At 41.2% G+C, this 12475-nt stretch overlaps 1 protein-coding gene across 2 annotated transcripts; it reads left to right on the forward strand.

Moving 5' to 3' along the window:
* Positions 1 to 6814: 6814 nt before the first annotated feature.
* On the forward strand, positions 6815 to 10889 carry aimp2 (aminoacyl tRNA synthetase complex interacting multifunctional protein 2). 2 transcript variants are annotated; one of them, XM_056401930.1, is made up of 4 exons: positions 6815 to 7080; positions 8805 to 9023; positions 9346 to 9580; positions 10009 to 10889. In XM_056401930.1, the coding sequence occupies exons 1-4, from the start codon at positions 6952 to 6954 to the stop codon at positions 10395 to 10397; spliced, it is 972 nt and encodes a 323-aa protein (XP_056257905.1). In that variant the 5' UTR covers positions 6815 to 6951; the 3' UTR covers positions 10398 to 10889. The 2 variants fall into 2 exon arrangements, with proteins under 2 accessions (XP_056257905.1, XP_056257906.1); XM_056401931.1 differs by having other exon boundaries at positions 6815 to 6966.
* Positions 10890 to 12475: the final 1586 nt, after the last annotated feature.

A 12475-nucleotide genomic window follows, 5' to 3' on the forward strand; every position in this document is an offset into this window, starting at 1 on the left:
ATGGTTTGGGATACAGCGGAGCATGACAAAACCAGGGATATTGTATGCAAAACACACAACACGACACTGCAACAGTAATAGTAGTGAAGGCTTTTACATGAAGGAGCACAGAAATGATTTACATGCACAAAATGAAGTTCTAAACCCTTGGGAAGTCGGGATCCACATCAGTATGCACACACTGACCCAGATGTGCCTATGCACAACACACACGCGCACATACAATCAGACCATTTCCTTGAAAGTTCTAAGGTGTTCTTAAATCTTCACTTACCCTTACATATCACAGCGGTAAATGAGGTTGAATGTCAGACAGTGTCAGGTATATGAGAAGTGAGACGTGTCCTGACAACACAGGGTTTCTGACTGAGTGTACACTGTATACAGTACAGGTGTATGTGTGTGTTTTTGAGTGTGTGTGCGTGAGTTTATAGAGCCATATAGAGCTAACACAGGGAGAAAGCAGAGGAGGTGACCTTGATGACCACTTGAGTGTCATCGCGACTGGATCGAGTGACACCTGACCTCAGCTTTGTAAATAAACCCAGCTAAACCTTGGTGCTGCTCAGGCTAGGGCAACAACCACACACACACACACACACACACACACACACACACACACACACACACACACACACACACACACACGTAACCCAATGCATTTGCAAAAATCAAATATGCAACCAGACACAGACAGCCATCCATGCAAATGCGCATAAGCCAAAATATGCACATAGATATATGCAGTTTTTTAAAATATGCATCTGTTTGAGTTCGTGCTGGTGTGTATGGTTGTGTATGTGATGTACAGGAGGAAATGCACACTCTGCAGAATGCTATAGCTGAGGATGCTTGCCTTACACGTATTCCTTTGCCAGGTCTCCTTGATAGCTCAGGAGAGCTTTGCTCAGGGCATATTCAAGAAGAAATCATTTTATCTCCCTCACACATATGCTCAGACAGAAGGTTGACTATATGACAACTCTTCATTCCTCATGCAGGAGACTTGAAATAGCACACAGCTGTTTAATTCTCTGCACTTACAGGATTCATGGGATTAAAATTAACAACCACTTCACTACTCACCCACCCACTAGAGGCGCCAAAATACAGAGTACCAATTTTTTTTCACAGCTTCCACCTCAGTGTCATTTCAATTATCTTTTTATTATAGGGAGAACCTGACTATTACAGCACACACCTGCTACTCAGATCCATGGAGCATACCCTGGTATTAGCGTGAGATCTTGGTCACAAATGTAGAATGTGTATTCATACCTATTGCTGCTTGATTCAGACAGTGTGTCGTGATGATGATGGTGGTTTTAAGGGTGTTTTTCCTTGAGCAGGGCCTGCACAGCCGGTGAGAGGCCTGTTTATGTTTTGTCATATTATAAATTTCACTGTCACGACAAAGTGGTGTTTTTAAAATGTACTGATTAGCAATTTCATAACTAATTTCAGACATCAGTTGGACATTAGCAAGTTAAGTTACCGTGTATGTGAGTATGACCAAAAACAGAGTAAGAGGGGTTAAGAGGAGCTACACCGACTTCACACGTTAAAGTCTGTTTACAGGCTTTGTCTTGGGGAGTACTACTACATATGGGTTCCGGAGGGAAGTTTGATAAACTGCCTCAGGTGATGTCAGTGAACGTTGCTTGGGTCTGAAGACTACACGTCTGAAAATGAAAAGAAATCTGGGGGTGTGGAGTTAGAAAGAAGAGAGCTTACCAGTCCTCTGTAGCCCACTCCTCATCTCTGCTTGAGGCTAACATAGCTCGCTACATTACCCGCCACATTATCCGCTACTAGCATAACACACCTGTTTGTGGTCGAGTTGAACTGTGGGTAATGTAGGCACCAGGTTTAGACAGTTAGAACGTGTTGAATAGAAAAGACGATATCTCCGGCTCTGCTGACTCGAGGGTATGTATGGATGTTTATAGTCAATTCAAGTCAATGTGGAACCAACAAAAAAAGCTTAAGAATGGCAGACTTCAATTCTTTGGATAGGCTTTATGAAAAAAGCAAACTTCAGGTAGCTTCCCATGTGTAGAAGCAGGAGTAATGTTTACTTTCTAATTAAAAGTATTTATTGTTACTTTACATTTATTCATAGGAAGATATTTTCTTTTTTAGTTGTTACCACAGATGAAAAATTACAAAGTTTGAACCTGGTTGGTTTTCTTAATACTTGTCTCACTAGCAAGTCATGAAATAAACCTGCCTTCTATTATAACTGACATTCCTCATGTCTGATTTGTGCTCCAGGTATCAAGACACAAACACAGGACATGTACAGAGACTCAGCATTAATTAGATCATCATGTTTCCATATATGTTGTTTTCAGTTTCTGATCCTCATCTCTGCAGACATGCTGTGGATGAGCGAGAATGGGAGTGGGGCGGCGGGGCTACACCGCTGAAAGCACGACAAGGTTGGGGAAGCCAGTAGGTAACACAAGCCAGGGGACACACAATGGAGCTGTGACCCCTGCGGGTCAGGAGCGGCAAGTGGTAAACAGGAAGGAAATGTGAGCCAACAGGTCGACACTAACTGCTGGATATGCTTCTGTGGGACAGCAGTACAAGATAATGTGACAAGCAGATTACCTGGACTCAAGGGCAGAGGGAGGGAAAGAGAAAGAGGCCGACTGTAGCTGTGTTTCTCTCTCAGAGGCCACAGCAGTGACAGGCCAGTGATGGGCTGACAATGTGAGAACAACAACAACAACAGCCGTTTTTGGATGGCGAGGTGAACATGGACGAGGTCTTGATATTCTTCCACAATAATTACCTTAAAAGAGAGCTCTGCCACTTTTCAAGAGATAAAACAGCATTAGTTTAAAGCAGAGTTCCAAATAAAATATTCAGTTAAATATAATATCTGAGAAAATGGGTCATGCCATGAGAAATAGATAGAATACATTTTTTTTCTAACCCTATTATCTAATAAATATACTGGACATGACCAGCAATGTTGTAATATTGTATACTGAAAATTATAGGACTAAAGACAGAAGTTGCAATATATAAAATCAAAATGTTAAAAGGGCTGAATTCAGTAATGCAAAAGAAGTGGTAGTAGTAATAGCAGTAGCAGCAGTAGTCGCCTTGAAATGTGAGGATGCAGCATTAGGTGACAAACAAAAGATTAACCAGAAAAAAAAAAGTAAGGAAGCAAGCTTAACTCAACTTAACTTAACTTTACTTTTATATTTAAACATGCTGTGTGACTGCTAATACTGTGCCATGCAATATGTCTGGATAAGCCCTTTGGGATGGACACATAGGCCTAGCCTGCTTGTCTGCTTGGCACTTCAATAATTGATGCCCTCGCTTCATTGTCACCAAAAACTCATATCAAGAAAGGAGTGTCAGGCTCACCTTACTGATTAAGTCTGTGTGAAACTTTAATGTGCACCCCATCTTCAGCTGATAACAAACCGATGTGCACGGGCAAACAAGGCAATGGGAAGCTGAACCATTTGGACGTGGCCTGTATATCCAGGGTTTGCTGTGACAAACGCTGATCATATTTTCACCCATTCCCAGTCTTTTGGAGCCTGGAGATATCAGAGATGTTGCTACCTGATAGTCTGAACAGGGAGGAAGGTCGTAAAAGATTTAACTGGCGTGTTAGGATGACTGAATGGGCATTGTGAACTCTGTGCAGGAACTCTATCCATAATGCAGGGGATGACAGCACTGCCACTGTTCCCCAACAAGCATTAGTCTTGAGCCTCTATTTATGATGTCTGCGTGTAGCTTCCCTTCATTAATGAATGATAGGCCGCGCGCGTATCGATGGCCATTCCTGATACAACCAGGGCATTCGTGGAAGGCGATTTCTCGAAATCTATTTCCACCATGGCTTGATCCTATTGTTTGAACATCCGCTAATTGTGCTTTTATATATACATCGAGCTATGTCTATTAACTAGAGCAATGCAAGTTTGCAATTTGAACTAAAAGCCACACCCTGCTTAAACCCCTTGAGCAGCTGTTACACGTGCTGACTCACCCTCAGACTGAGTAATGGCTGTCGTGGAAAGGTAGACAGGTACTTTACAGATTTTTCCAAATGAGAAGGCACAATCAGATAAGATGGTGAGTGTCATACAAGGCAAACCTAGCTTGACTAGCTGAATAATGGAGGTGAACTGTCTGGTCGAAGATGACAACTAAAGAATGTATGTGTCTAGGTGGAGTTTGGTCGGTAAACACCTTACAACATCCATAAATGTCAAAGTAGTTATACGTAGAGTCAACTCAAAAGAAAACACTCTGAAATGCAGACAACATTAATTATAAGAGTATATAATAGTATTATAAGAGTCTGCATCTTAAAATGCAATTTGTGGCTATAAGTCTGGACATTTTTATCAACAAACGTTACAACTACTGCTATTAGGGCCATCTTTTTTTCTTTTGCACTTAATTTCTGGTCATGTTCCCTCACCTTTTAATAGTATATTCCACAGGTTGAACAAAAAATAAGGATTTACCTGTAATCTCCTTATACATTTAAAACCAACAAACTTTGTGTATCAACATCATCCTATCCCAGCACACCCACAGACTAAACACTCTACATGTACAGAAATATGATCAGTTCCTTCCCATGTCAAAACTCCTCTATGAATTCAACACACCTTGACTACCACATATAATTTATAATCAGTTCACACACTCTTTATCTATATCAGTGACCCAGTAACACTGTACCTGAGTAAGATAGCACCTACAAGGCCTGTGTCACCCCCACCCTCCTCCAAAGCTACCTACAGTCTGACAGACTCCCTTGTTCCTACATGATTTAAAGAGCTACTTTGAACTGTCAGGTTTCAGCTCCCCCTGCAGTCTCAACTTCTAGCTGAGGTCTTAGTCTGGCCATTAGATCTGACTATTAGCTCAGCTGAGCTGCCAGGTAGGCCCCAACAACCCCCTTCACCATCACCACTATACTCCTCCTTCCCTGTCTTTTGCCAGACTTCAGCGAACAGTGAATTATTCAGGGTTAACAAGCTGTTGGGACATCAAACTCAATTGTGCATTTTCATTAAACTTCTCTTGTCACGGTGGCTGAAGAGGAGAGGATGTGGCTCCAGTGTGAAACACTACTAAGCCGATTTCTCTGACAGAGAGGTGACAGAGAAGAGGGTGGCTGCAAAGGGACATGCCAAAGGAGAGGCTGGTGTCAGGCAAAGTCATGGCCTCTTCAATTGCTTCCTGGTAAAGGATCATATTGCCAGGTTTGATTGAGTCAAAAGATCACTTGTGATTGAATAAGAACTGGCTAGACTGAGCTAATTGATTTTGATTGGTGTAACAGGTTGACCGCTGTAGAGCTGAAGCAGACAGATCTGAAATGTTTTGTTTACCTATTTGGCCACAAGAGAGCAGAGAGATGTCATCTCTCTCCTACAATCCTCCTAATCTGTCTCTACTTAACTGTTGAACTGAAATGTCACTTAATTCTCTGTAGAAACTATGTAAAGTTTTGGACTGAACCATTTAAAATGACAGACTGTGATGTCCACAAGAAAGGAAAGTAACTCCCCCCAAAAGTATTTGCATACTGGTTTGTAAAAGTACAAATCTTTTTTTATGACACCTACAAGATAAAAAACAAGACCAACACGTATTGACCACACACCTTATTTCTCAGAATCAAAAACCTGAAGTCTCTGACACAAGCTCGACTTGTTTTTAATCGAGTAGCTACTATATTAAAGGCTTTTTAACTGTTTTAACCTTAATGAAGCAGTATGCCTAGGCTTTCTTGTGGATATTGTTTGATTACCTTTGCATGGGAGGTACCTGCTTTGTGTTATATCACTGTCACACCCAAGAAGAGTACCACTTGTCTTACAACAAACAAACAAACTGATTTTACCAAAGAACTGCATCAAACTGTAAATCCCCACTGAATCATGTCAGGCAGAAAACTGCAGTAGTACTGCTTTCTACAGGCTGGAATTTGCCAGCATGCTGCACTTCTGACAACACATCACTTGGTGATGTCGTTAATGGTACGGGTTCACTGCCCTGATAGGAAAACGTCATGACAAGATGTTCCCTCAAAAGTACATTTGATCTCCAGCAATATACATGTTAGGGGAAATGTCTGTTTTTTTTTTTTTCTTTTAGGAGTGAAAGCAATAAAATGATTTAATGGGTATTTTATCAGTGTCAAATTTTCTGTGTTTTTAAATTAAAAACAGACAGTTATTCCATGCATCACCTTCATGGAGACAAATGCACACAATACAGTATTTTCAGTTTGTGTTGTTGCCACTGTAAACCTTATAGCTTACATCATCATCACTTAATCAGTCTGTCTTAGTTTAATTATGGTTAAATTCATAAGATCATACCAGTATGATGGATGGATTATGGATTATGAAATAATAAATCCCTTGGCACAGACATGTAAATGCATCTCTTTGTTGCCATATTTCTCTTTGTGGGCCCAGATCATTGGGCTCCTTGGCCTGTGCTCGGTAGGACTTTTCAGTAATACATCCATGAGTAAGACCAGACCCTCTGTTGACTTCTGACCTCCTGCACTGCACTTGCAAAGATAGGATGTGAGAAATTATACTGTGGCGTCCTCTAGTGTATTTGGGATAATACAGGCAGAGAGTGACATGTAGTGTAATTGTGAGTCTCGATGATTGTATACTCTCTGTCAGTAATTAAAAAATATCATTACGCTTCAATCTAATAAACAAACAAGAAAAAAAAACCACTCAAATAAATAAATAAATAAATAAACTTGTACTTCACCGGATGTGACGTCACTGCGGCCTCTTTCCTGTCTGACCGGTACGGCTGGTAGCTGCTGCTGCTGCCTGTCAACATCCCACACCTCCAGAAGACGTCTGTGTCCGGGACTTTATTTTTAACTGTTTATCTCTGACAGTGCTCAGACTGTCCTCCACCATGTCCATGTACCAGGTAAAGCCCATCTGTGGGGGTGACATAAAGATTGATTTGCCAACCTGCATGTACAAGTTACCAAATGTCCACGCGCAGCAAGGGAACAGCTGCACCTCCGAACACGCGCTTCAGGTAACTGTGAACTGATTTCATTTCGACAAGCTTCATTTTCTTCTTCAAATAATTAGCTTGTGTTCTGCTCTCGCTATTGCCCGCAGTTCTTTCTGTTCCTCGCCTCCCGCTTCTCGCACGGTTTACTAGCACGAACTCTCTTTAGCCAAGCTAGCTGGCTAACTTAGCTTGTCAGGACAATGAGTAGTGTCACTCCTAGCTGATGCAACAACGTTTCCACATTAATTTAAAGATTATTCCTCGGTATAAAGTCACGACACTGTGAGAGTAGCTTGTCTCCACTCTTGGTTGCATTTGCAGACACTGTCATGATAATATATAATAAGGCCCTGTCATTGATAGTGTAACTACTCTTAGGAGACTCTTGCTCCAGCTGTGCAGTAAGTCAAGTTCTGTACTAAGTACAGTTTAAGGATTTCCATTCATGCCACTTCATTTCAGAGGGAATATTGTAGCTTTTTTCTACACTACATTTATGTGACGGCTATAGAAAGCAGCTACTGTACACACACAACTTAAAGAACTCATAAAATATGACATACTTCAATAGTTAAATTCTACTTACACAGTAACACATGAGCAACATTAATGTATACAGTATATAATAATATAATGATATAATATATTGTTATAAGAATGTAATAATGTCACACTATAATGAGCAATTTTTCACCTGAGCACTTTCACGTTTGTTACATAAAGCATAAGTTCACATTTTCTGTCTCAAAGCAATAGTAAGGTGTGGAGGAAGTTTGCATTCTGTAATCAGTCCTCCTGTTTATACTGGCCTTTAAAAGCCCCCTCTGAATACAGATTCAGTGTACCTGATGGAGGAGGAATTCCAGTCCTCGTCTTGAGTAGAAACATGCTCCAAAGTGTATCTGACTCTAAATCTGAGCCTTCAGCAGTCTGGGTTGACAAATCAAGTGGATATCTTCCAAAGTTAGTTTTTTGTAACCCCTGACATTGTAAATGTATTGAGCTGAAGTGAAGGGACAGTAACGCAAAATGGGAATTTTGCATTAAAACACTTAAATTGACAACTCAAACTGTTGAAGCCTCATATAAGCATTAAAAAACTCCCACTCAAGCATATTTCTACTCAGAACGAGAACTGGATTTTGTCCCCCATCACTTACACTGACTGTGCATTAAGAAGAGATCTGTGAATGGTAAGTATGAACAAGAGGAATGATAACAAGAAGCAACACCTGCTTCAGTGCTCATATTAGAAGCTGACTATTGTTTTTAGACAACGTTGAGGACCTTTAAGTACAATGTAGTGTGATATTGCTAGATTTACTTGAGTATCTGGATACCTCCTCCAACACTGCAGCGCACTGATTTTCATGTGAGACAGACATTGTGGTACAAAACTGAAACCCCATCTATTTAAGTCTTCAGATTTCTTCGTGAGATGTCTCGTTGATCCCTCGTGTGTGTGTGTGTGTGTGTGTGTGTGTGTGTGTGTGTGTGTGTGTGTGTGTGTGTGTGTGTGTGTGTGTGTGTGTGTGTGTGTACTTTTACGGTTTATCTCTAGCCTGAGAATATTGTAAAAACGTTCTCAGTGTTCTGTCAGTGTTATTTGTGAAAGGACAGTTTAATATTGGGATTCCACTTTACACCCAGACTGTAAAACTGCTGCAAGGTCATGCTCACATCGTTTAAACTGTAAATGTGTCCATTCTTGTTTTTGGCTAAACAGCTATTTCTCTGGTTTCCAGAATGGCGAGGTGGACCCAGCAGTCAAAGCTCTGGAGGCCCGGCAGGATGAGATCATGCGGAAACTGTACGAGCTGAAAGCAGCCGTGGAGGGCCTGGCCAAGACGGTGACCACCCCAGACGCCGATCTGGACCTGACAGTCAGCAGCAGCCTCTCCTCCCAAAGCTTCAGCTCCACAACCTTGAAAGGCACCACGGACCTGGACACACTAATTGGCAAGGTGAGAAACTGGGAGTAATACTGTTGGACTTCCATTATCTGAGAATTTTTCCTACATGAACCATGCAGTCCATGGCATTTTCTCTTTGGTCCTAGCTGTCTCTGATCCTACCCATTGTACCTGTCTATTGTTTCAAGTTGTAAACGCTCTGCTAACTGGCACAATCCGCTCATAATGGAATTTTCCTTGAGGCAGATGTGAGGGTGTGGACTGATGACAGCCTGTTTGTCAAAGCTGTTTTGGTCTAATTATAGAAGACAAATGTTAATACAGATTTTATTTTGGGTTCTGCGCCTGTTTACCTCTGTCTTCTTTATATCAGGACCAAGGTGCCCTCCGTGACATTGTCGTGAACGCCAACCCGGCACAACCACCTCTGACACTGCTGGTGCTCCACAGCCTGCTCTCTAAGCGCTATCGGGTGCTCTCCACCGTCCACGTCCACTCCTCAGTTTCCAATGTGCCGCCACAGCTCCTGTCCTGTCTCGGTCCACGTCACGCCGACAGCTACGCCCGCCACATGTTCCAGCTGGGTTTCACCCTCATATGGAAAGATGGTAAGGCCACAGTGAGAGAAAGTGTGTGTTAAGGGGTGGGCGGAGGACAAGAAAAACGATAACAACCGTAGTCAAACATAAAGCCATCTGAGAAGCTTTCCATGATGTCAGTAATTTATCCATCAGGAACAAAGTTTTGCAACATTTTAATGTGACAAAATTAATTTAAAAAGTTCAAATCATCTTTTGGGACAAAAAAGGCTTTGTACTACTACTTTATAAATCATGTAAATTTCATGAGGTCTATACATAAAAGTTAGCTTTTCAAGTAACATAAAATCATGTACAATACTGTAAAATGCTGTAAAAAACCATTACAAGCTTTGCATTCATATTGTCAATGATCAGCATTTTCACATGATGTGGATGCTGTGAATACTTGCGTTCTTGTTATCATGTGCCACGTTTCTCCTCTGCCCTATCCACAGTCCCTAAACTGGAAATGAAGTTCAGCATCCAGAACATGTGTCCGATCAAGGGTGAGGCCAGCGTGGCACGCTTCCTCTTCAAGCTGCTGGCTCCCTACCCCAGCGACCCTGCTCTTGCCACTTTGGTGGACAGCTGGGTGGACACAGCTTTCTTCCAGCTGGCAGAGGGCAGTGCCAAGGAGCGAGCCACCGTCCTGCGGGCCCTGAACTCCGCCCTGGGCCGCAACCCTTGGCTGGCTGGGCCGGAGTTCTCCCTGGCTGACATTGCCTGCTACTGCTGCGTGCTGAAAAGTGGCTCAGCGTCCTCTGCTCCCGCCAATGTCCAGCGCTGGCTCAAGTCCTGCGAGAACCTGGGCCACTTTGGCCCTGCCAAGCTACTTCTGCAGTGACTGGGGCTGTCCCAGGACCAGACACCAGAAGGGTGTCTTAACCAAGCAAAGTGAGAGAAAGGCATTAGAATATTAAAATACCACAGCCATGTCTGGAAGGCTTTCTAATGCTTCCCTCCTTACTGTATTATATCACTGAACTGACAAAGACTCAGTAGAAGCAAGATGGTTGATGGTTAAAATAAGAGCATTTGTCTCTGCCATGCTGCTTTTGTATAACAAGAGAATCTAGATTATTTTGTCCAAGGGAGGAAGCATGAGAGGACTGTAAAGACAAGGGCTTGGTGATGGATTAAATCAAAGGTACTGACAGAAATTGTTAGTGTAACACACTGTTCACCTTCCACCCACTTTGTGCCTAACATGATCCTCTTCTAAATTATGTGTGTTAATATGTGCTGGCGGGTATTACTGGCTGTTTTCAAAGGTAATACTTTGTACCAGTTGTTTTTCTGAAGCCATTAAAACTTCCACTTTGGATCAAACTTTGAACTGGGGCATTGGGTTTCTTTTATTGGACTGTTTGATCACTTAAACAATTATTGTTTAAGTGATCAAACAAGAGGCATTCAATGAAGTGCACCTCTGTGTCCAACAGGTGGCAGGATTGTCATTTATAAATATAGGATCATTTCCAAACATAATGTCATTGATGAACGTCATTCACCTGCAGATCCTATCCATGGACACACAGAGCTGCACCTCTTCACATCGTACATCGAGAGGGAGAAACATTAGACAGGTGGTTCTTGCATGACAAATTTAACACAACAACTCTCGTCTTTGGAAAAATCTCTACTCCACCTGGCTTGCATCTCTTGAGCAGCAGTAAGGAAATAGGATTGAACACAAAATAAGGTTTGGGAATAGAACCTGGGATGTTATAATTGGTTAAAGCTTCAATTGACATTTATTTCTGAAAATGTTTAAAATTAAATTTGCAGTTTTAAGCCAAACCTTTACATTTTCATATAGTCTGGCCAATAAAATAAGACACTGAAGAACTGAAATGCCAAAGATATGTTATGAAACAGAGTCACTATCCTATAGTTTGTCCACCAGAGAGTAGAGACGTTTATTTTTCAACTGTAAAATGTTCTACCCAGTACATTTCTTCATCACACTCATCACAAAAACAACTTTATAAAAAATAATTACTTACGTTATGGACTGTGTAAAGAATATTAATATTGGTACATATATTCACAAAGCACTTAAATATCAATTTCAATATGGCCCCTAAAATCCTGTGTCAATCAGACTTTTGTACAAATATAACTGTGGAATGGCAAAATAGGGCTGTAAACATTGACTGACATCCAGTGCTGTGAGATATGTCTGTAAAATTTAAAAAAAAAAAAATTTATTTACCTCGGTCAAGGAGGTTTTATTTTCACCTGTCTGTCTGTTTGTCAGCAGGATTACGCAAAAAGTACTGAACTGATTTGCACCAAACTTGGTGGAGGAATGAGACATGGGCCAGTGAAGCGGATCTGGTAAAAGGTGCAGATCCAGGAACTTTTTTTAATCAATAAATATTGTGAGATAGGGCTTCTTTTTTTTTTTTTTTTTTACATTTTGATCAATTCCTCAATGTAAAAAAATCAAACACATTTATGGCATTGAGATCTATGAGTTTGTACAGTGTGGTGCAAGTCCAGATAACGATCTGTATCTGGTGGAAGAAAATGTTTGGCCTTGGCAGAGGAATTTGCTCTACTGAGAGCCATTCTAGTTAAGAGTGTTATCAACATGACAGTTCTATTTACTACAGCAATCCTTCAGCCACACACCTTTAGTGTGTTTTTTTCTCTGCAATCAGTTGTTCAAGCTGTGTTTTCTCCTTATCAGCTGGTGTGTTGCTGAATAGAATCCCAATACCCTGTCTGTCGCTCAAGAAGAATAGATTTTGGAGCAGCTCAATTTTACAGCAGTCCACTGCTGGGGAGGTTTCTATATTTCTAATCCTTTGTGACTGCTGCAGGCAAAGTCAAAGAAAATCAGTTATATATATATATATGATATATAGATATATAGATCTCATATATATCTATATATATATATATATAGATATATAT

The sequence above is a fragment of the Seriola aureovittata genome, chromosome 17 (assembly GCF_021018895.1).
Source record: "Seriola aureovittata isolate HTS-2021-v1 ecotype China chromosome 17, ASM2101889v1, whole genome shotgun sequence".
Classification (NCBI taxonomy): domain Eukaryota; kingdom Metazoa; phylum Chordata; class Actinopteri; order Carangiformes; family Carangidae; genus Seriola; species Seriola aureovittata.